This window comes from Pistacia vera, unplaced genomic scaffold (assembly GCF_008641045.1).
Source record: "Pistacia vera cultivar Batoury unplaced genomic scaffold, PisVer_v2 Contig563, whole genome shotgun sequence".
Taxonomy (NCBI): Eukaryota; Viridiplantae; Streptophyta; class Magnoliopsida; order Sapindales; family Anacardiaceae; genus Pistacia; species Pistacia vera.
In genome coordinates, this window is record NW_022196405.1 from 346184 (window position 1) to 369468 (window position 23285).

The 23285-nt window shown below is 37.7% G+C and overlaps 1 protein-coding gene across 1 annotated transcript; it reads left to right on the forward strand.

The window, feature by feature from the left end:
* The first annotated feature begins 8498 nt into the window (after nucleotides 1-8498).
* LOC116108382 (heptahelical transmembrane protein 1) lies at nucleotides 8499-10556 on the forward strand. Its single transcript, XM_031394631.1, has 4 exons — nucleotides 8499-8858; nucleotides 8967-9059; nucleotides 9460-9517; nucleotides 9615-10556. Exons 1-4 carry the CDS (start codon nucleotides 8572-8574, stop codon nucleotides 10296-10298), a joined length of 1122 nt encoding a protein of 373 aa, XP_031250491.1. The 5' UTR covers nucleotides 8499-8571; the 3' UTR covers nucleotides 10299-10556.
* Nucleotides 10557-23285: the final 12729 nt, after the last annotated feature.

The following is a 23285-nucleotide window of genomic DNA, read 5'->3' on the forward strand; positions in this document are numbered from 1 at the left end:
AAGACAAGGAGTTGATAGACGAAGATGACGTTGAAGCATGATTTGAGATAATGTTTTTTGGGTTTAGTAAGTTGGCTGAAGCTACGTAAAACTTAGAACTCAGATAGAGATATTCAGCAAAGCCCAACATCGGGGCCTAAAGAAAAGTTTTTCCTTTGGAAAAGAAAAATAGAAAAGATAAGATCATATTATAAAAGAATATTCTTGTAATTGATTAGATTTGTCTTTAATTTTCTCGTACTTTTTCTTTACTTTCTCTTAAGCTAAACACTCACTTTTCAGTTATTTTAACTGAAAAAAAAAAATCATTGTAAATTAAGAAATCTTTGATCCATAGATTGTCTTTAGTCCAATTATTTATTGTCCAATTAATCGTCTCAATTATGTTAGGATATTATGCTCCGTTTTTTTATATGTTTTCTTGTAAAATAATTATTTCTTTAGGAAAATTAATTTAAAGAAAAATATAAATATTATAAGGGATGTGAATCTTATTAAGAAGAGTAGCACTATATTTATAAATTTTTTATACAATCCTGAAATAGTAGCTCGTGATTGGTCAATTCATAATGAATCTCGTCTATCTAAATGCAAACTAATAAATCGCGAGTTATCACTTCAAGATTGTATAAAAAATGTGTAAGTATAATTTTATTGTATTAAGAATGTATTAATGAGAATTCTATTAAGAATAAGAATTAAATTCCTATTAGAAATAATGTCTCATAACCTGTAAGTATAAGAGTGAAAACAAGTTTAAGGTTAAGAGGGAATAATGAGTTGCAAAGGATACGTTAGGTAAAAGCATTAAATAAACAACATAGAAAATTAGAAATACACGTGATAAATATGAACAATAATATATTTATAACTCAATTTCATAAATATTCTTTCATAATTTCGGCGTGATAGTTTATAATTTATCAGTTTGTAATGAATTTTATTTATCCAACAAAAAATCCTATATATATAATTATAAACTAATTAATTATAAATTATTATATTAAAATTATGAGAAAAATTTATAAAATCAGATTGTAAACCAACCTTTGTTCGGCAAATATTAGCCAGCTTTCTCGATCCTTTCTTCTTTAAATTTAAAGGTTGACGAATTGAAACTTATTATTAAATAAAAAATAAAAGACTTTTTAAGATTTTGTAGCACCTCCTATAATATATTGCACCTCGGAAAGCGAGTGTATGTTAGATAATTTATAACCGTTAGATCAACCTGCACAAATGTAATATAAGTTTATCCAACGGCTACTGGTGAAAGCCCGAACTAAGTACGACTCTTTATTATTTTACAAAACATAAAATAATATTAAGTGGACGAAGAAGATATGTTGAGTTGACAAGAGTCGTTGTCGGTTGGGAAGGAAATGGTTATCATTAAAGTTTCTTGAGGGCAAAATAAATAAGTATAATACAAGTCATAAATAATCAATGGTCTAAGGGTCGGCCACCTGTCACAACCTGGTCAAAGATGGTTGCCTAATCCCAACTATGAAAATCATGTCAACAATTAATAATTCATTAATGATAATTTAATAAATTAAACACAAACTTTTCCTTTTCGGCCCCATAATATTGGGGAATTATGCAGCCACCCTCACTCAATTCGCATTCATTGGATTAAGGAAATTATCCAACTTGGAATTTTGTTTGATTTGCAGATAGGAATTTATCAAGGGTAAAGTTAACATCAATTCAAAGTTTGGGATTCAACTTTGTCAACATAATATCTCTTTCAATTTAAGTTTTATGATATTATTGGTCTTAATTAGCCTCTTTGGTAGGACTTTTATTCTTTTCTTTTCTTTTTGTTTCATTTTAATAGCTGAGAAGAAAAATGTTCATTTAAGTTAAAAAAAGTTACAAGAAACAAAATTATTATTATTATTATAAATATGAATTATTTAAAATAATTTATAAAAATTTAATGAAGTATAAGTTTTAGGGAACAGGTTGGGCAGGCTGATGAATGGGACCAAAACTTGTCCCTCTCTAATTAATTAATTAACTTGGATAAATAAAGTAGGTAGGATTTTTTCTTTGATTTTAGTTAGGTCATAACATCATTGAAGCAATAAGACAATCGGGAATTGAATCCCAAATAAATTTTGTCGATTTCATAATGTTGGTAATGCAGAAACTCTATTGGATTTCCAGATACATATTAAGCAAAGTACAATATCAAAGAAATATATTTAATAAATTTTAGCATAACATTTATGTCAATAAACAACCACTTTTATGTATTCTCCGTCTGAGGCTAGACCTAATCAAAGAACATCAGGTCAAGTCTCAGTTAAGGTTCGTCTCATATCAGCGGTGAGCCAGACGATATTTTAACACCAAAGTAAAAAATAGAGATTTTGAAGTGGACAATCTGGTTCTTAAGAAGGTCGTCTACAGTATCCAAAACCCGAACTTCGAGGCACTTGGACCCAAATGGGAAGGTCCTTTCAAGATCACTGAAAAGCTCGCACCAAGAACCTTCCACCTGGAACGCCTCAATGGGGAAGCAATATTGCCAGTCTGGAACATCGAACATTTGCAAATATATTACCAATAAGCAGCTTGGGTTATAGCCATGTCTTTCTTTTTCATCATTCATTGTAAGGCCGTTCACGGTGAGTTATTATTCAAAATATTTCTTTGTTCATCATTGTTATTTTTACTTGTTTAACACTCATTATTCATTACTTCAAAAATCGCAACCTACGCGATCAAGGAACTCGAAGTCAAGAGTCCAGAAAAAAGGCAGTTTATCTCAATAAGCCATGCCAAAATCTGACTCTATAAGGATAAAATACCCGAATTGACAAAGTTAAACTTGAAAAAAAAAATTCAAGAAAAACAAGTTGAAGGAAATCGGCCTTAAGCTGGCAACCATAACTCGAAATGGGCAATGGATCCGAAATTGGAGTTGTTTGTCGCATAAGATGTCCTCGCATACATTCAAAAAAGCTCTTCAAGAAGTGAGTTACGCGTAACTTGGAGCAAATTCGGATTTTTTATGACAAGTCTAGTTAGGACGACTGAAGTGACTCTACAGAATTATGAAAAATTTGCTCGACAAGGATATACTAAAATATCTTTTATTCATAAATGAGTTTGATTACAATATAACCAAAAAAAAAGAAAGGAAAAAGAAAAATATGCAATGATCTTTCGGGCAGTTGGAGGTGCAGGCGGATCATCTTCGGTCCAGGGAGCTCGCCGCCAACTGGAAAAGATGGTTTCTGGACGGAAGGAATGATAGCGGTCTCTTCAAGGTTGGGAGCCTTGACCAGGGAAAGTGTAGCTAGGGGAGCCGAATCCTCGACTTCTTACTTGAGCTCGATCTCCTCTTTACCTTTCTTGACTTTAACCTAGCCTTCACCATCATCCTTTGAGTCATTCAAGTATACGTAGGCCATTCCTTGACCCTCGGTCTTCATCCTATTGACCTCCCCCTAATAAGCTCGTAGAAGGAAAGGGAAGTCGATTAAAGGGTAGGCTTCCCATAACTTTTGCACAAGGAAGACTGACGTCTACCAAGCCCAAGTAGTGATGGCCTCATTCAACTCCTCAACTTGAAGCCTAAGTTGCCCGACCTTAGCTTCAGCTTTCCGTTGACCTTCCACCTCTTAAGCAAGGTCGAGCGAGGTCTGTTTGGACTTGGCCTCCCAATCCGAGACAACTTTTTGGGCCGAGGAAAGCTCAAAATTCAGCTTGTTATTAGCACCTCGCTGTTGTACCAAATTCTTCACAACCTCGGTTGCTTCAGCTTCAGCTTCAGCTTTAGCTCGCATAGCCTCGCTTGCTTAGAGCTTGTCAAGGAATTCTCTTTCCTTGACCTCGAAGGCTGCCATCTCCTCCTTGAGCCGCTTAAGCTCGGTCTGCTTTACCTCATTTGCCTTCTTCGCAACTCAGCCCTGGCCAAATCATCCTCTTTCACCATCTCCGCCTACCGCCATCCTGTGTGGGTACCTTCCAATGTAGGATAACACTCGTCATAGAGAAGTCTGCTCGCCATGGCAGCCTAAATAAAGGAAGGAAAGTTAGCAAGAAATACTGAAAGTGTACATAAAATGCAAATAAGGCAGACTACTAGTACCTTAGTCGTATAGTTGCACACCCAGGCCAACATCTTGGTGGGAGATGAATCCCTGACACCCTTGAATGTTCGCAAGGTGACGCCATCTCTGGCCGTTTCAGCCTTAATGTTGATGTGGTCGAAAAGTTGGTCGATCAAAGCATCGACCGTAGCCCGGGTCGCCTCGTCCATCTTTTTGCTTCCCTGTCAAGATGAGTCAGACTTACTTCCCCTAATAGCAGTAGCCTCGCCTGCAGTTGTGGACTTCTTCTTTGCCGCTGATTTCTTTAGGCCTCCAACCTGCACAATAACCTCCTTACCCAAGTCAACCTGTTGCTCGGACACCTTTTGCTTACCTGAGCCCCCCAGAGGCTCAATTGATTTCTTCTTACTCGAGCCGTCATGCTACTTAGGTGCCTTTTGTTTCCCCAACCCTCCGATCAGCTCGGGTGTTTTCTTTGCCAGCCCCTTTTGGGGCTCAAGGGCACTTTTCCCACCAACTGCCTTCGAGGAAATTGCGGGCTTCTTCGCGTTTAGGCCTTCCCCAAGCTTGCCCCTGCCACGTTTTACGTTGGCAATATCAATGGGCTGTTTCATCGCCAAAGCAACCAATGTCTTTTAGGCAACCGTTGAAGCTGCTGCCTTTTTCTTAAGGCGCTATGGCTTATCAGTCCATATTTCTGCAAAAAAGAGAAGCAAACAGTGAGCAACCTATCTACGCGAGCAAACGGTAACTTAACCTTTTTGGTGAGAAACTTGGCATCGACCCAATAGAAGTTGTATGCTCTCAAGTAAGGAAGCATGATGATCTTGTTGACGTTACGCTATCCGTTGGGAAGGTTGCTGAATCGCTAGAGCCTCTCCAAGCTCGTAGCAGGGAGATAGTTTTGTTTGACGTTAACTACAAAGGAAAGCAACTTAGTTAGTTTAAACATAAAGCTTGAAAGCGACCTTCACACGCACTAGAAGTCTGAAGTCTTACTCGCTTCTGAAGCGAAAACACCGATCTCCCAAGCCTTATAAAAGAAAAATTGTGAGTCCAATGTGGGACCTTCTTCGGGACGTCGACTAGTACGTTGAAACGCACCTTCATCGCCTTGGAAAGGTAGTATATCTGGTCTTTCCCTTTCTTTAGTCTATACAGATGGACAAGCTCCTCGACGGATGGCTCGCCCATACCGACAATCATATATTCTATATACAGACCTATGATTATGACGTATAAGTTCGCGGACAGCTGGAAAGGAACGATGTTGAACCGTCTTAGAACGCTATTAATAAAATAATAAGGGGGAATAGATACCCCGCATCTCAAGAGGGTCTCAAAGGTCGTTACTCACCCAGGTGGAGGATTCTTTTGAGAAGAATCCCCGGGAACGATTAAATTGAGTTACGACGCATAAACCTTTCTTATGCGCCTCAGGTCCTTGACATTAATTGAGGATTGTGGTTCCCTCTGTAGTCTATAAACTAGAGACCGCTTACGATAAGCCAGCTGCACTGAGACACAATCAGACGAGCCTGCCATGTTGGGGTCCGAGCTCCGTGTGACGATTTCCTTGGAGACCTCGGGAATTATAACCCTAAGGACTGCTGAGCCTATGACTAAGTCAAACATGCGATCAACCGTGTGACAGTTGGAAGAAGACATAATTATAGCTCGTTCCTAGGTACCTAAAACAAAAGCAAACATGTGTCAGAGCTCGAAAAACTCGGCGACCAATCCACACTTGCTTTCAGTTCAGGCACCCAAGATAGCTCGTGCCACACAACGAGCACATGCGACCTACCCAGGGTTTCGACGCCCACTGTGATAAACTCTCCTAAAGCCCAAGGTTGTCGGAGATGCGCTTGAAAACCCTAGTAAAGCCCTAAAAGGCTCAATGTGGCCACGATAATGGCACCCTTAGCCGCGAAAATCAAGAAAGCAATTAACGAGAAGGAAGGAAATCTTATCGGAATAAGAGAATGGGAAGAACTTGTCGAAAAGAACACCGTCACGACAATGCAGCGACAATGGAATAAGCGAAAGATGTCAAAGAATTTTTGCAAGATAAGTTTTTGACAACTTCGCTTGCTTTTATAGTGGCTTGCATCGGAGACGAAAAGGAGGGGTTTGATTGTAGCCATCGATCTACAGTGAATCTCGACCTTCTATTCATCGAGTAATCCTAGCCTTTGGACGTGGCCACGTGTCATCCATCCGCGAGGGGCGACGAACCTTCAAACTGCTACAATCATAACTGTCGTCGCACGTTGCCTCGACTCCGCTCGTAGGCAGCTGTAGTCGCCCACGCGTGACGAAACATGACTTCCAAAGGCTGTCTCATTTAATGTGACATGATCGCATGGAATTTACATAATTCCCTAACTTTTCATATTCTAAGTTTATCAGGTATCATAGAAGAATGAAGATCCAAGTGAGAAGTACGTCGACCAGGCTCAAGGACGACCCTTGGAGCTTGACCGAGCCTATATTTGATGGCCTACTGACAACATCGAGCTTAGTATCAAATTGAGCAATAGTCTTTGAAGCTCAAAACGAGCATTGAACACTAGGGGGTAGATGTTGTGAGTGATTTTTTCCACCAAGCTCGGGGAGTTGCGAGGTAGTAGCTCGACCCAGAATCAATCTGACTATACTGGTTGTCCGGCCCAACATAAGCTCATCGAGATATAGCTCAACCCAACACAAGCTAGTTGCGAACAATCCGAATAATCATTCAATCAATTCCCAGATAACTTCAAATCCCAGATATTACAGGAATGATCAAATTGACAACAATCCTTACGCAATCACAACGCCCAATCGCGAGAATATCGGAGTTATATTTCAATTTAATTGTAATCCCTTTAATTTCGCTCTTGCTACTTATACAAACTTTGTATATAAACCCCCTAAAATGATTAAAAATGGGTTAGGAAATTATGCTAGAACTTAGACTGTAAGCTCTCACAGCAAATACAAAGAACAGTGGACGTAAGCTTAATAGTTTATCTTGCTGAACCACTTTAAAAATCTCTGTGTCATCTTCTTCTTTACATTCATTATTTGTTCATTGCTGAATATCCATAATCACACACACACCAGTTTTGATCCCACCAAGGTCGATCGAATCACTGTAGTTGGTACAAATTTTTGTATCAACACTTAGTTTTTGATAATTCAATCTAATATATGGTTACATATCAAAAAAGAAAATTTTTAATACCTGATAAATTAATAAAACTGAATAAATACTCAAAGTTAAAAAAAAATAATAAAAAAAAAGAGTCAGAAACCTCTTTTAGGAGAGAGTAATATATAATAAGTGAATCTTAAGATTTGTATAAGAAAAAATAAAGCTATGAGGAGAGTCCCCAACTATAAAATAATAAAGAATTTAAAAATTATAATTTTGGAAATCTATCAATAAAATGTCTTACATAATAACTTTAAATATAGAGATGATCATCTACTAAGGAACTAAAATAAATAATAATTTAGGTGTGTAAAAAATTCAGGTGGCCAATTAAAACAAAATGATATATAATATATTTCCTAACAAAATTTTTATAGTTTAGCATAAGTTTCCTAATTTTCTGAGGACCCACTGGTAATAATTTAAAAGTAAGCTATACTAAATTATAAATGCATTTTAACATGTTTTTATATATACAATACAAGGCCTTAAAGGGCATGCTGGTTCAGTGGGGTCAGTAGCCCCCATTGGCCCAACGTGGGTCCATCCCTACGGCCCTACCTAGGGATAACGTCCAGAATATTCCTTTAATGACCACTTTAGATTTAAATATCTAGTAGCTTATTAACTTTTGATTAGGTTTATATAAATTCTTTGAGTTTAATTAGGTTGAAATTTCCTTTTTTAATTTAATATAAGTTAGCCTAACTTTATTTCTTACTTTGACAAAACAAAATAAAAATAATCAAGATCAAAACAATTTATCAAATGCAATTTTATAATATCACATTCATTTCCTTAAAGTATAATTTCTTCAAATATCTAGAAAATATTACTTTCTAAAATTTTCAAACCAAAGTTGTACTATTAATGATCAAATAAGTGAATTTTATTAACTTTTTACATATTCTGAGTTAGAATAAAAAAAAACTATCATAGTTTTATGTATATAGATAATAGAATACTATATCCTTTGAAACCATAATTTAATATTTGTATTTCAATATAATTAATAACACTATATTCTGAGTTAAGAAATAAATAGAAGCATTAAAAAAAAGGCATATTTTGGAAGAGATGTTGTGGTAGATTCGGCCACTTGTTCATTCGTTCATATTATCATATTTATTGTTAACCTAACAACTTTCACTTGTACACGCTTAATTGCATGTACCCCAAATCAAGCTGTCGTATCCAGAGTAAGGGAGCTCTTTAAATGCTGCAGTTGGTACAGTTAGCTAATCCATCTATACTTTCTTAAATCTTTTCTCAATTCATCCTCATTTCATCTCTCTCTCGCTCACTATGTCTTTCAGAGACGAAGCTATTTTCATCAAGAGAAAGACCAAGAACAATATGGATCAAGATACCCTTCATCCCTCTCCTGATAAGAAGGATGTTATTCATCATCATCATCACCATGAGAGCTGCAGTAACAAATCCAAACGGTATGCACTGGTGTCGTTCTGGGAATTACCAGACTACTTGAAAGATAACGAGTTCATACTTAATTATTACAGAGCTAATTGGCCTCTCAAGGAAGCTTTCTTTAGCATATTTCGTTGGCATAATGAAACACTTAATGTTTGGACGTAAGTTAATTTCCAGTTTCTTTCCATCTTCTTAATCAATTTTCTTTCAATGGTTATTTTGTCTTTCTAATTGTTCTTAATTTTAATCTTGATTTCGTAATTTTTCAGGCATTTAATTGGTTTTATTCTTTTTCTGGGATTGGCTATGGCGAATTTGATGGAAATACCTCAAATATCGGATCTCATTAGCTTACTGACAAGGTCTGAATAAAATTCTTCTTATATTCTTTAATTAGTAATTTTTTTGATATAATTTGGACTGATTTTATTTTTCTAGATTTTCTTTGCTTCTAAATTAAATAATCATTTTAAGCTTGAAAGAAAAACAATTACTTATAATTCATTGTCCTGTTTTATGAAACCAATATTATACTAATTTTTACCAAGAAAAGTAATTGAGGACTCTTGAATAAATCGTTACAAGTAGTGAAAAGGAAAGAAAATTTTACTCTAGATAGTTTAGTTCATCTAGTCTTATCCAAATTTAATCTAATTTTCGAGTGATGTCCAATGACCTCTTTTAATTTATAGTAGAATTTACCTTAATTTCCAAATCAAGCTTTTTTTTTTTTTTGTTTATTTATGTACATGTTTGTTGTAGGTCTTTTCCTATTAGTGGAGCTTCAAATGTTTCACATAACTCTGAAGATTTCTTTGCGGTAAGTCACTTCAAACATGGCGATTTCACAATTCAAAGTACATAAAATTGATTGGTTCATATCAAAGCAGGGCTAACACCATAAGATTTCTTTCCAGGGAGCAACAAATCTTATTGATTTGAAGCAGATAACGCAACCGGAAATGGACATAAACCCACTGGTGATGCCCGTAACACGGTGGCCATTCTTTGTATTCTTAGGCGGCTCTATGTTCTGCTTGCTTTCAAGCAGCATTTGCCACCTCTTCTCTTGTCACTCTCATCAATTAAGTCTCTCATTGCTGCGAATTGACTACACTGGAATCACTGTCATGATCATTACCTCATTCTTCCCCCCAATCTACTACATATTCCAGTGTGAACCTCAATGGCATTTCATCTACCTTGGGGGCATCACAGCCATGGGAATGTTCACCATTGTAACACTTCTAGCACCGGCGCTTTCAACCTCCAAATTTCGAGCATTTCGCGCCTTGCTGTTCTCTTCAATGGGGTTCTTTGGCATTGTCCCTGCAGTCCATGCTGTGATTGTGAATTGGGACAACCCCAAACGGGACATAACTCTCGCATATGAGTCCGCCATGGCCTTGTTTTATCTTACAGGAACCGCGTTCTATGTCATGAGGATTCCTGAGAGATGGAAGCCTGGATGGTTTGATCTTGCAGGACATAGCCATCAGATTTTTCATGTTCTTGTGGTGTTTGGTGCATTGGCACATTATGGAGCTACGCTTGTGTTTTTGGAGTGGCGTGACCGTGTGGGGTGCTTAAATATTGTGTGATTTTTTGTTCTTTGAATTGTATTTAACAAGCATAAGGTGGAATTGTTGTGTAGCTCTGGGAATATTCTTCATTTGTTTACAATTATTATTATTATTATTTTTTCAAAATAAGGGTGGAGGGGGAAATATACATTTGATGAGTCATTGTATTGTTGTGTGAAATGTGACAAAACTACAACACACATAACATGATGTAGAAGGTGTGCATATTGTTTTCATGATAGCAGCATTGTTCAAGGGAAGAATTTGAATGAGTTATTTTACTCTCTTTTATTTTATTTTTCCTTTAAATAAATTAATTAGTTGTGAAATGGATTGTTATGTATCATGAAAATTTTGTGCTTCAATTACGTGGAGTTCTCTAATTTTTTAATTGGCATAAGAAAAATTGTATTGGAACTTGATGGGAAATTGAAAGCCAGAGTCACTGTTAGTTCTTTACTCCCGCTGCAGCAAAGGGTCTAAATACGGGCCCAGCTCAATCAATTTTTTTTTCAGATACGGGGCCCGAAAGATTAAGATCCTAAAATTGACACGACAGTCAAGCCCAACCCTAATCAGCTTAATGAGGTATATTTGAGTTTAATTTAGACATAAATTTAAGGGATAAAGATAAGTTGGCAAACACTTCCTACAAATTTCTTTCACTAACATTGATATGGTAGCTCGTAATTAGTCAACTTATAATTAGACAGGCAGAACTCATTATTGGGCAGTTGGGATCCATTGCAAGCTGACCAATTACGAGTTAACACGTCGCATTTGTAAGAAAAAGTTAATGAGAAAGGTCTCTGAATATAGTATTACTATAAATTTAAGTCTGTGTCTAATTAAAAGGGGTTTTATTGGCAAACCTCATCATTTTCACGACATCATGATATCACCACTCAGTTTAATTAAAAAATGTAACCTTAGCCTGGATCCTATTAGTTCTTCAGATTCTTCTGTTAAAGTTAACTAATATGAAAGTGAGATTGATATTTCCAAGTTTTTAAAAAGGTATTTTTAGGCTTTTTAAAATTTAAAAAGAAAGCTTAATTTTTTATTTTTTTTTCATTTCTCCCCCATTTGCATTTTTCTCTCCATCATTTCTTTCCTTCTTCTCCTTTTTTTTTTTTCTCTTACCCCTCGTTTACTTCTTCCTGTTCTCTCTCCTTCTTTCTTTCTTCTTCTCTTCTCTCCCTTCTTTATTTTTCTTCACCCCTCGCCAACTAAATGTAGCTAGCTGTAGGCCAAGCGGTAGCCAAATCCCAAATCTGGCTAGTCGCAGGCCAAGCCAAGGGGCAATTGGGTGATTTAGTCGTCACTTGAGGGCCAAGTGGTGACTAGATTTGGTCAATTGCAGTCCAATCGATGACGACATCTCTAATCAACCGCAACCATTTCACGTGGCAGTCGAAAAGTGGTCACCACCATTGTGACACCATTGGTTTTCTTTTTTTCTTCACTATTATTTTGATTTTTGAATAAGATAGATAAGATTTGTATTTACGCATTTAATATTTGAATGAAGTGATTGACTTTTATTTAAAGTTTTAACGAGAGATATTTTTGTACTTTATTTTGCAAAAAGATGATTTGTTTTAAACTAAAGGCTTGTGTTTCGGTTTCTAATTGTAAGTGCTTTTTATATTAAACAATTATATGACGCTTTGTATGGTTTAAGAAAAAAAAAAAAACCAAAAAGAGATAGAGTGCATGTGAGAGAGAAAGAGGGTTAGACTTGTTACGAAATTTTTCATAATTTTTCCCCTCCTCTATAATGATTTGAGGGGGGTTTATATAACACATATTTACATAATAGAATTGAGGTAACATTCAAATTCGTACGGCTATCTTAGTTGGAATCAGAGTAAATCTAAATATCTTCTTTCCAAAATGAGCCAATCTAAATATCTTCGTTACTAATAGAGAATTATCCTCTCCAGGATTTCTTGAACAATAATAGCTTTCCAGTTTTTGAGGTCGATTCGAGCTTCAAAAACTATGTGCTTAAGAAACGTCGAGCTTCAAAAACGACGAACTCTGGAAACGATGAGCTCCAAAAACGATATCCTTTGAGTTTCAGAAATGACGACCTTTGAGCTTCATAAATGACGATCTGACGATGTGCACTCATGTTTATGAGTTATGGGCGACAAGGCCGCACTCTTGTTGACAAGCTAACGAGTTATGCTGATGAGGTTACGCTGTAGTTGACGAGCTAACGAGTTATGGCGACGAGGTTGTGCTCTCGCTGACGAGCTAACGAGTTATGGCAACAAGGTCGTGCTCTTGTTGACCAGCTAACTAGTTATGGCAACAAGGTCGTGCTCTCATTGATGAGCTAACGAGTTATGGTGACGAGGTCATGCTCTCGTTGACGAGCTATCAAGATATGGTGACGAGGTCCCACTCTCATTGATGAGCTTGGAACATGCTTTAGTGTTTTGGTGATAACTTGAGCTGTAGATTCTGATTTGGATGATTCTTGGACCATTGGAAATCTAACCCAAAGGGCTATAATTCGTATGTTTACTGCTTCACCAGATTCAAACTTGACCGTGCTCATTTTTTTCACATCTGGTAACGGCTATGTTTCTGGAGTTGGATCTGGTGATACGAACCATGATTGATCTCTTACGATTCAGAAGATAGAAAAGAATCTGCTGAAGAACAGAGGGAGCTTTGCGGAGTGTTCAAGGGGAGGGCCCTCCTTCTTGTGCCAAATTATTGTTATGAAATTTCGCACAACTAGAGTGATCCAATTGACCTTGACAAAATCGAAACCAATGGACTCGTGATTAATTAAAATCAACAAGATATGAATAAGAACAATAATGTAAAAAAGGATTTTTAAATTGGTTCGGCAAGTTTACTCTGAATCCTACATCCACTGTTATCTTATTAATGTTTTGAGTATAAAAATAAGCCTAATCTCTCTAAATTTTTTCTTCTCCATAATGATTTGATAGGGGTTTATATAGCAGCCATTTACATGATAGAATTAAGGTGAGATTCAAATTCATAGAATTAGGAAGCTGCATGATCTTTGGCTACCTTAGTTGGAATCTAAGTCAATTTGAATGTTTTCCTTCCAAATCGAGTCAATCTAAATATTTTTTTTCCAAATGGGGAATTATCCTCTCTGGATTTCCTGCACAACACTTGGCTTATGGTATTTACAAGTTAAATTAACCTAAGTGCCAACATTTTAAATGCTTTAGGCAATTAAAGGGAATTTCCTTCTTCAACCCATTGTTAATGATTTCATGTGAAACCTAACCAATCTTGGGTAGGATTCATTTCCAAGAATGAAGACTATTATATGGAGCAGCACTCATACACATTTGCCCTAATCGTAGGTTTTCCACTAATTGAATGTTTATATTCCTCATGTGACTTGACCTTAATTTCCTTGTAACATTATTGCTTTTTTAGGTTTCTCCTTCCACTCATGAAACCTATCAACATGTGCTTACTTCATCTTCATCTAATTTACAGGCACCTCAAGCATTCAAAGGGATTAGAGAAGATGATGTATCTTGCATAAGATGATTTGTTCTAATAAAGGTTTCTTTGTGGGATTAGCTTTGTTTGAGTTTGACTTCGGGTAGGTGTGGAACGGCTCTAGTGTTTTAAAAAGTGGTGTGAATTGCCCAACTATCTTTAAGGAGGACGAGGAGAAAGAAGTGCTTAATCTCTTTTCCTAGATTTTGTCTATTATTGAACCTTAAGATTTCATGGACATGTTCTCATTGTGTATGCCTAAGTTTTTCAAGTGACCTCATTTGTATGTTATAATGGAAGTTTGCATTTAAACACTATTAGGATTGAGAGATGAATAAAGTAGGTTGTTTATGTATACATAATTGTATTGTGAAATAATTATTTTAGTGATAAATAAAAATAATATTTAGAATAAGGATTGTTGTTATTATTTTGTTTTAACAATAATGCTAGACGTACAAAGAAATCTTAAAAAGATTTCTATACAAACTGATGTGGTAGAAAATGAATGGAAGAGTGAATACAAAAATTCAAACTCATAGATTTAACAGTAACAAGCTTTTTTTTATTCTTTGTAAGTTAGCCCTTGGTGCCATGATCCACATGTTAAGGAGGGAAAGATACGAAAGAAGATTCAAAGGTAATTTCATATCTCTATCCAAGATTATGTGATTTTTATTGTTCGGTACCTTGCTATGGATCTGAAGAAAGTTGAAGATTCGGTTGATAGTAGGAACATTGCTTTTGAGTGGAGTCTTCCTAACTCTATTTTCCTTTGATGCTTTGGACTGAGCTAGCCTTGACTACTCTTTGTCCCTTCTTGGGTTTGATTGTTGGGTGCTTGTAGGCCTTGTGTAGGCTGTTTGAATTGTTTTTATCTTAGCCTCGGACTCTAGGTATGTCGAGTTGTAGGACTTTTTGTTGTTGCGCTCCTTTTAGGGAGTAGTTTGTTTCTCTGCTTGTTTCTAAGCCTGTCCAATAGCAGGCTGTTTGTAGCCTCTTGAGGCACCCTTCTTTTTTTGGTTTATAAAAGCTTAATTACAACCAAAAAAAAAAAAAAAAAAAAAAGTCAAACTCATCATATTCACTTTTCTATTCATTTTTTGCCATATCAGTTTATACATAAGTCTTTATAAGATTTCTTTGTACGTGTAGTATTACTCTTATTTTAATATAGTTTGTAGGTTTTAACAATTATCCAATTTTATAAAATTTTAAAATATGTTTTTATTTCTTACATATAATTAGATTATATTGTATTGTTAAAAAAGTAGATAGCAATGTTATATAATATTTTTTGCCATATATATATTTTTTTTGTGGTAAAAGAAAGAACAATTTTTGCATAAGAAAGAAGTATTATTGCAAAAAAGAGTTGAAAGTTTTGCTACGAAAAAAAAGGTTGATATAAAAAAAATGAGGTTTTTTATTTTTTTTATTTTTTGCTACGAAAAAAATTTCTATAGGAAATAATTATTTGTAACAAGAAATTTCTGTTACATATTTTTTTGCAACGCCAATTTAAGTAACGGTTAGGTTTTCGTTGCAAATTTGATACAAAAATGTCTTTTTACAACAAATTTATAACAAAGACCTTCTGATACAAAAAGTGTATTTTCTTGTAGTGATACATACTCCTTGAAATTCAAAATTTTCATTTTTAACCCATAATGTTTTTACCTAAATGTTACTATGCCCCCTAAACAAAATTTTCTCTCATTTATTTACTTACTTCACCTTGTAGAATATTATGTATTATTAACTTTTGATTATCTATTCGTAAATTATAATACTAGTGTAGATGCTAAAATCTATGGTTACAGAAAGAAGGTCTGATCCTGTGAGGTTGAGGCCATTGACAATCCGTTATACCTGCACACAAAGTAAACAAGCGTGAAGCTTATGTAAACACTATGTGGTATCTACTGTAGGAACTTCGACGCTCAAGTTAGTAAGGCTCAATGGTGCAATTTAGTGAGGGCTAAGGGAAGGAAAGGTTACTAGAAGTTTAGTCGGAGACTAGAACCATGGCATAGGTGTATAACTCTTAGGAGTAAGGGCTTGGGTGCAAGTAGGTGGTATTGAGATTGAATGCCTAAACAGAGGTATGACCCCTGTTTATACAGTAGTCATAGGATCTTCGTATTCTAATAGGACTTTGAGTCCATAATAGTAGAGGTTTAGTGAATAGGAAAGATCCTTATTTACTTGTTTCAGGATCAAAAGACTTAATTCGCATAAGATATAGAATCTTGGACGAATTAGGATAAGACTCGAACAGGAAGTCTCCTAATTATCATTGACCAATGGACCTGGCCCTAGGTAGACCAATGGTGACGCCCAATATGGAGAGAGGCCGAGTTTGGGCCATGCGTTTTGGCTCGTGACATGAATTTTGATGTTGGTCCAACCGGCATTGGGCCATGGCCTTAGGCCTACATAGTAAAAAAATATTTGTTTGGGCCTGATAAAGCCCAAGATGATTTTTAGCCCATACAGTTAGCGCCCCATTGTCTAAGTTAAAAAATACTTAGCTTGGACAGTAATCAATCTAAGTGGAGGTTACCCATGCCAGACGACAGTATCTCGAGCTGAGCGAGTGTTCCCTCAGCCGAATGAAGGTGTTCTGTCTTGATGAATGATGCAAAGTGTCTTCACCATAGATGTCCCCCCTCGGCTAACCGAGTCAAGTGATAAGGTGCGAAGTGCACCCTTTTGTAGATATGCCCACTCGATTGACCAAGCCGAGTGATAGGATGCGAGGAGTAACTTTTTGTAGTTATGCTCGCTCAGTTGACTGAGTTGAGCAAGAGGATGCAAGACACATCCTTTGTAGATGTCCTCACTCGACCGATCAAACCGAGTGTGAATGTAGTCTGACTATGAACTTTGAGAGGAAGATTTCATCACTTTGAGGACTAGAGCTCAAGTTGGCTTGTCCGAGCAAGGTGAGTTTTGTTTGAGCACGATTTGGTGGTGCTGGGAGAATAGGATGCGTGTAATGTATGGTTTCATAGACTTTGCGTGGGAAATGGTATGTTGCAAATCTCGAGGTGAACCTATCGCACCACACGTGTACGATAGGGATTTAATCTTCCTTTTAAGCGGGAATTCGAATGGTTGACTCCATCTGGTGACATGCCTCAGGTCAAGTGATAAGAACTAGAAAGAAATTTCTTTTTCTTAAAGGTTGAAAGAGTCTTCAAAGAAAGGGGACAAGGCGACATTCCATCCACTTGGAGAGCCACGGGTGAGTGACATTTTTACTTGTCTTCTGTAATTTGATTACTGAGTCTTATCTTTTATTATTTTGTAGATCTCTCGTTCAACAAGGCCGGACAGGGTGGTGACAGACTGGACGAGACCACCTAAGAAGTACTTGCCATACCGAAGGAGCAAAGAGATTGGAGAGTGGTGTTGCAAGAGGCAAAGTTCAAGGTGAGTCATCTTTAGAATGAAGTAGCTACTGTATTGAAAGGTACACCTTTTCCTTCGTTGAAGTAAGCGTGGAGTGTTTTGTTGATTCGTTACTGTAACCACATCTTGTTCTAGCATTCGTTTCTTTACCTCGTAACTCCTGAAGAGTTTTCCTTTGTAAAGAGGTTGATGAGGAACATCAACGTGGACATCCCTAGTGCGAGTGAAGCAACTGTACAGTGTCAAGCTAAGAGAAAGAGGGAGTCTACATCGAGGTCGAGAGAAAATATTCAAGTGGAGCGAACCAAGTCAACTCCACTAGTTGGGCAATCATTGGCCAGAGCCAAATTGTCGAAGAGTGTCCAAATTTATGAGGACACCAAGAAATTGACCATCACCCTTCTAACGATGACCTATGTCTATTCTGACACAACTGGGATGGGAAAGCTGACCCATTCCTTTCTGCTCGTCATAGACGAGAGTCGACTGAATCAGATGGGGATGACTGCTGCAATTGAGTAGGCAATGGCTCGGAAGTTTTAGGTAAGTCTCAGATTTGAGCTTTTTTGTTTTAAGTATACAACTAATTTTATGAACTTTTGTAGATTTTGTGCGGGATTCTCTACCTAAAAAAGTTGTGGTCGCTTACGAAGTACCAAGTCTAACACTAGTCTACGCACCCAATAGGCTTCAATGTTGAAACTATCGAAGGAGAGCACTGCCAAGTTGTGACAAGTTGAGTCAAAGTTGGCTGAGGCAAATAAAGTGTTGGCCGAGAAGGAAGAGAAGTTAGTTGCCCTCAAGGAGTGATGTAAGTCAATTGCCACAGACGCCATGATCAAAGCTCGCGCCAAGCTGATGAAAGAGTACAAGGCCGAGAACACTTCTTATTATAATCTTGACAAAGACATTAAGCCGTGGGAGGAGATTGAGGTTGAGTCAGCTTGTGGGGACGGTGGAGCGAAGGAAGATTGAGTCAAGCCAGAGCCTAAAGACTTGATGGAGGACTTCGTTGAAGACTTGGAGAGCACTTTGGCAAGGTTGAATGAATCTACTCCTCAGGACGAGTCGGTAGTGATGGCGTCTGCTGGTAAGGGGAAGGAAGTTAAGCCATCTGTGGGTTAGTCAACTCAGGATGAGGATCTGGAGCATGGTGCTCCTTAAAGTATTTCTTTTTTGTTTGCTGGACTTATATTTTGGGCGTCTAGAGCATGGTGCTCCTTAAAGTATTTCTTTTTTGTTTGCCGGACTTATATTTTGGGCGTTGAACGCCCATTGCTTTGTAATTAACTCAGCCTTATGAGACTTTATAAAAAATTGATATGTTGTTGATATTGATTTGTATCTGTCAGTTTTGCTTGTAAATGTACTGAGTTGTTTGAATCCGAGTTTGTGTGGTCTAACTAACATAGGTGTAATTGTTTAGTGTTTTGAGGTCGTGTTGGCATGACCGACTGGCTTTGAATCGTTGAGATTATTTCACAATTGATGCCCTAAGGCCTTGTCAGTATGACCAATTGACGTTGAATTAATGACTTATAATTTTTGCAACTATTCGAATCAACAAAACAAGTGCTTAGTAGTCTGAGTCGGTATGACCGATTGAATGTGAAGATAAAGGCATTAGGCCTTCAGAGTCGAGTCGGCGTGACCTACTGATTGCGAAAGTGAAGGCATAAGCCTTATGGCCAAGTTGGCATGACCAACTAGTAGTTCAAATTCAAGGCATTGGGCCTTGTGGCTGAGTTGGCATGACCGACTAGTAGTTGACATTCAAGGCATTAGGCCTTGTGGTTGAGTCGACATAACTGACTATAGTTAAAATTCAAGGGATGAGGCCTTGTGGCCAAATTGAACAGTCCGATTTGTAGTTGAATTTTCAATGCATTGGGCCTTGTGGGTGAGTCGACATGAACGACTATAGTTGAAAGTTCAAGATGTTAGTCTTTTTATGCTAAGTCACTATGAATTTGATTAAAGATGGATGTCATTCCAAATGTGGCTGATGTCTTTGCCCTCGGGAGATTGGAGTTTGTAGAAGCCTTTGCCGACTGACTTAGTGATCTTGTATGATCTCTCCTAGGTAAGCCCAAGTTTACCAGCATTGATTTCCTTGGTGTTCTGGAATACTTTGCGAAGGAACCTAGTCGCATTCTTTTAATGTTCTCACTCAAACATTACAGTTGTGCTGTCAAGTGACTTACTACTAGTAGATGGAATTTCTGATCTGGGCTTGTTCTTAGAGCTCATCACTAGTGTCCCAGTTGTGGTATAAGTTCTAGCTGTTTGACTCTTCACTCATCCATTAGAGTCTAGGTGATGAGATTGATACCTCGGTTGAGATGACTGCTTCGAAGCTGTATGCAAGAGAGAAGGGTGTCTCACTTGTGGACGAGTGGACGACGGTTTTGCAAGACCATAAGACTTTTGGTGGTTCATCTGCCCACATGCACTTTGCTTTCTAGAGGCACTTCTTCATTGTTTGCATGACAGTCTTATCATATGACTTAACTTGGTCGTTTGACTAAGGGTTTCGAGGTGTTGAGAAGTTGGGCTTGATTCCCCACATTTCACAGAAGTCCTTGAAGCCCGAGCTGATGAATTAGGACCTATTGTCGATAACTATCTCTTTTGAAATTCTAAATCGACAGATGACGTTCCTCTAGATGAAACCTTTTACCTTCTGATCTCGGACTTGGGCAAATGTTTCTACCTTAATCCATTTTGTGAAGTAGTCTGTGACTGCCAGCATATATACTCGCTACCCAAGTGCAGTTGGAAGCTTGCCAACTATGTCCATCCTCCACTTCATAAATAGCCAAAGGGTGAGGATGAAGTTGGGATCATACAGGAGGGAGGTGCGAGACATGAGCAAATCGTTGACAACTATCACACTTCTTGACATATGAGGCTGAATCCGAGCACATAGTGGGCCAATAGAATCCTGAAGTTATCACTCAATGTGCTAAACTGCGTCCCCTAATGTGGTTCCCGCACTCGCCATCATGGAGTTCCATTAATATGTATTGGGTTTCTTCCGGAGTAATACACTTGAGATAGGGACTAGAGAATGACTTTTTAAGAAGCTGACCCTCATGGATGGTGAGTCTGGCTACCTTGACTCTCAATTGGTGTGCTTCATTCTTGCTGGCTGAGAGCTCATCTTTTTCTAAGTATTTGAGGATGAGAGTCATCCATGAGTTGGAAGACTCAATGTCCATAACCTCAGTGAGTTCTTTGGGGATCAGTACTACTTAGATTGGGGTTCTTTCTAGTCGACCGACCATTGGAAAAAGTAGTGGATGGAAGAGTCAGAAGTAACTTAAAGGGCTGAGCCGAGGTTGGCAAATGCATCAGCATGGGTGTTTTCAGTTCTGGGGACTTGGCTAACGTTGAACTATTTGAATGCCGACCAGACTTCCTTAACCAGGTTCAGGTATCTTGTCATCTTCGAGTCTTGAGCTTGGTAGATGCCTTGTAGTTGATCGACTACAAGCTGAGAATTGAACTTGACTTTGTTACCCCTATCTCCTTTGAGAGTGAGAGACCGGTTATTAGCGCCTCATACTCGGCTTCATTATTTGTACGCTTGAAGCCACACCGAATGGCTTGCTAGATGACTTCTCTATCTTGTGTAACTAGTATTATACCTAAACCGCTTCCATTTACATTGCTTGACCCATCAATTGAGAGAGTCCATTTCAAAAGAGTCTCGCTTGTTAGGCATAATAGCTTTCTCTTTGCTTGAGCGGAAGTGTTAGGAGTGAAGTTTGTTATGAAATCTACTAACACTTGAGACTTGATGGCAGTGCGTAGCTAGAAGGAGACATCAAACTCATTTAGTTCGATTGTCCATTGGGTGAGTCGTCTCGAGAGCTTAAGCTTGTGCAGCATCTTCTTGAGCAAGTGGGAGGTGAGAACAATGATGGAGTGACATTGGAAATAGGGCTGGAGCTTCTTGGATTTGTGGATGAGTTTTTGTGCTAGTTTTTCTAACTGACTATACTGGGTCTCAACATCGAGGAGCGACTTACTTACGTAGTAGACTAGTAGTTGTTTCCCATTGTCCTCTTTAATTAGGACAACTAAAATAGTTGACTCCAAGACTGCCAAATATGTGTACAATTTTTCCTCGGTTAATGGTTTAAAAAGTAAAGGGGGAGAATCAAGTACCTTTTAAGCTGCTGTAGGGTTTCTTTGCAGGCTGGGGTCCATTCAAACTACTTTGACTTTCGAAGGGTCGCAAAGAAGTGGTAACACTTGTTAGCCGACTGAAAGATGAATCAGCTTAGGGCAGCCACTCTTACAAAGAGACAATGGATGTCTGTGATGCTTGTGGGTGAAGGGATGTTCAGGATGGCTTGGATCTGGTCAGGGTTAGCCTCTATCCTGCGCTGAGTCATATGTACCCCAAAAATTTACCATAGGAGACCCCAGATGAGCACTTTGCTGGTTGAGCTTCATATTGTACTTCCTCAAGACTGTGAAGGCTTGATTGAGGTGATCCAAGTGTTGCTCGGCTATCAAGAACTTGATGAGCATGTCATCGATTTACACTTCCATAATATCTCCCAAGTGTTCTGCAAACATCTTGTGGATGAGTCGTTGATAGGTGGGCCCAACATTCTTGAGTCTGAATGGCATCACTTTGTAATAGTAAATGCATTTCTCTATGATGAAAGTAGTCTTTTCTTGGTCATCTAGGTGCATGAGTATTTGATTGTAGCCAGAGAAGGCATCCATGAAGTTGAGCAACTCATGACTGGCTGTAGCGTCGACCAGCATGTTGATGTGTGAGAGTGGAAAGGAGTCATTGGGGCATGCTTTGTTCAGGTCTATGAAATCTATGCAGACTCGCCACTTTCCATTCTACTTTTGAACCACCACCACATTAGCGAGCCAGTTAGGGTAGTGAACCTCCCGAAAAAGCCCATCACTCAATATTTTTTCTATTTTTTCATTGATGACTCGGTTTCGCTCTGAAGCAAACTTTCTTCTCTTCTGTCTGACCAAGTAGCAATCAGGATCAACTTGGAGATGGTACACAATTGCGTCAAGGTTGATCCTTGTCATATCTGTGTAGGACCACGCGAAGCAGTCATGATTCTTTTTCAGGACGTTGATCAGTCGCTCTCTGATTTTAGGACTCAGTCGAGTCCAATCTGAGTCTTCTAGTCAGAATAGTCCAGGTGAATCTATACCTCACCCAATTTTCCCATTGATGGTTGATTCGGCTTGGCTAGAAGAGTGGGGTTGGTCTGTAGTTCCTATAATGCGTGGGACTTGCCTTTGAAGACATTATTGTAATAGTCCCTTGGGGCTTTAAGGTCGCCTTTGAAAGAAAACTATGAAAAGGTGGCGGAAAATGTAGATTGAAAGCATGAAAGGGTTGGATTAATAGGATTCAAAAAAAATTCAAACAAAGCTTGAAAACATTATACCTTCTCCTTTGCTTAAGGTTGATGAAGCCAAAATTCAAAAGGATGAGTCCTCCACACTTTAACACCACCTTGAGAGAGTGAGAGAGTGGCCGAACTCTAAGAGAGAGAGATTGTTTTTCTTTTGAGTGAACCAAATGAAAAACTTGACCTAAAATCCAACCATTTGCATTTATATATACATGGGCCATTTTATAATTAGATGTTTTTCACTTGCATCCCCAAATAAAATCTTATTCTAAAAGGACCCCAAGCATTAATTAATTTGCCCTTTGAATAATCAATATTATTCAAGGGCCCATGTAAACTAAACCAGTTTACATTAACAACCCATAAGTTTACCCTTTTGCCTTTTAACTATTAAAAGGTTATTTTAGTTCATCTCATTTATCTTAACGTTTTAAGATATAATAATCAAATACAATTAATTATTGCTTGACCATCTTAACGCTTAAAATGTCACAAATAATTTTCTATGTAACTATTACCATAGAAATCCTATCATTATCCTCGGAAGGTGCTAGCCCTCTTCGGATAATCATTTCTCTCTCTTATCCTTCTCAAACTTCTCAAGGCTATTGGTGTGACCATGTAGGTCCACCGTGGATTAGCCGTGAGTCGGTTCTAGATGAATTCGAAAACT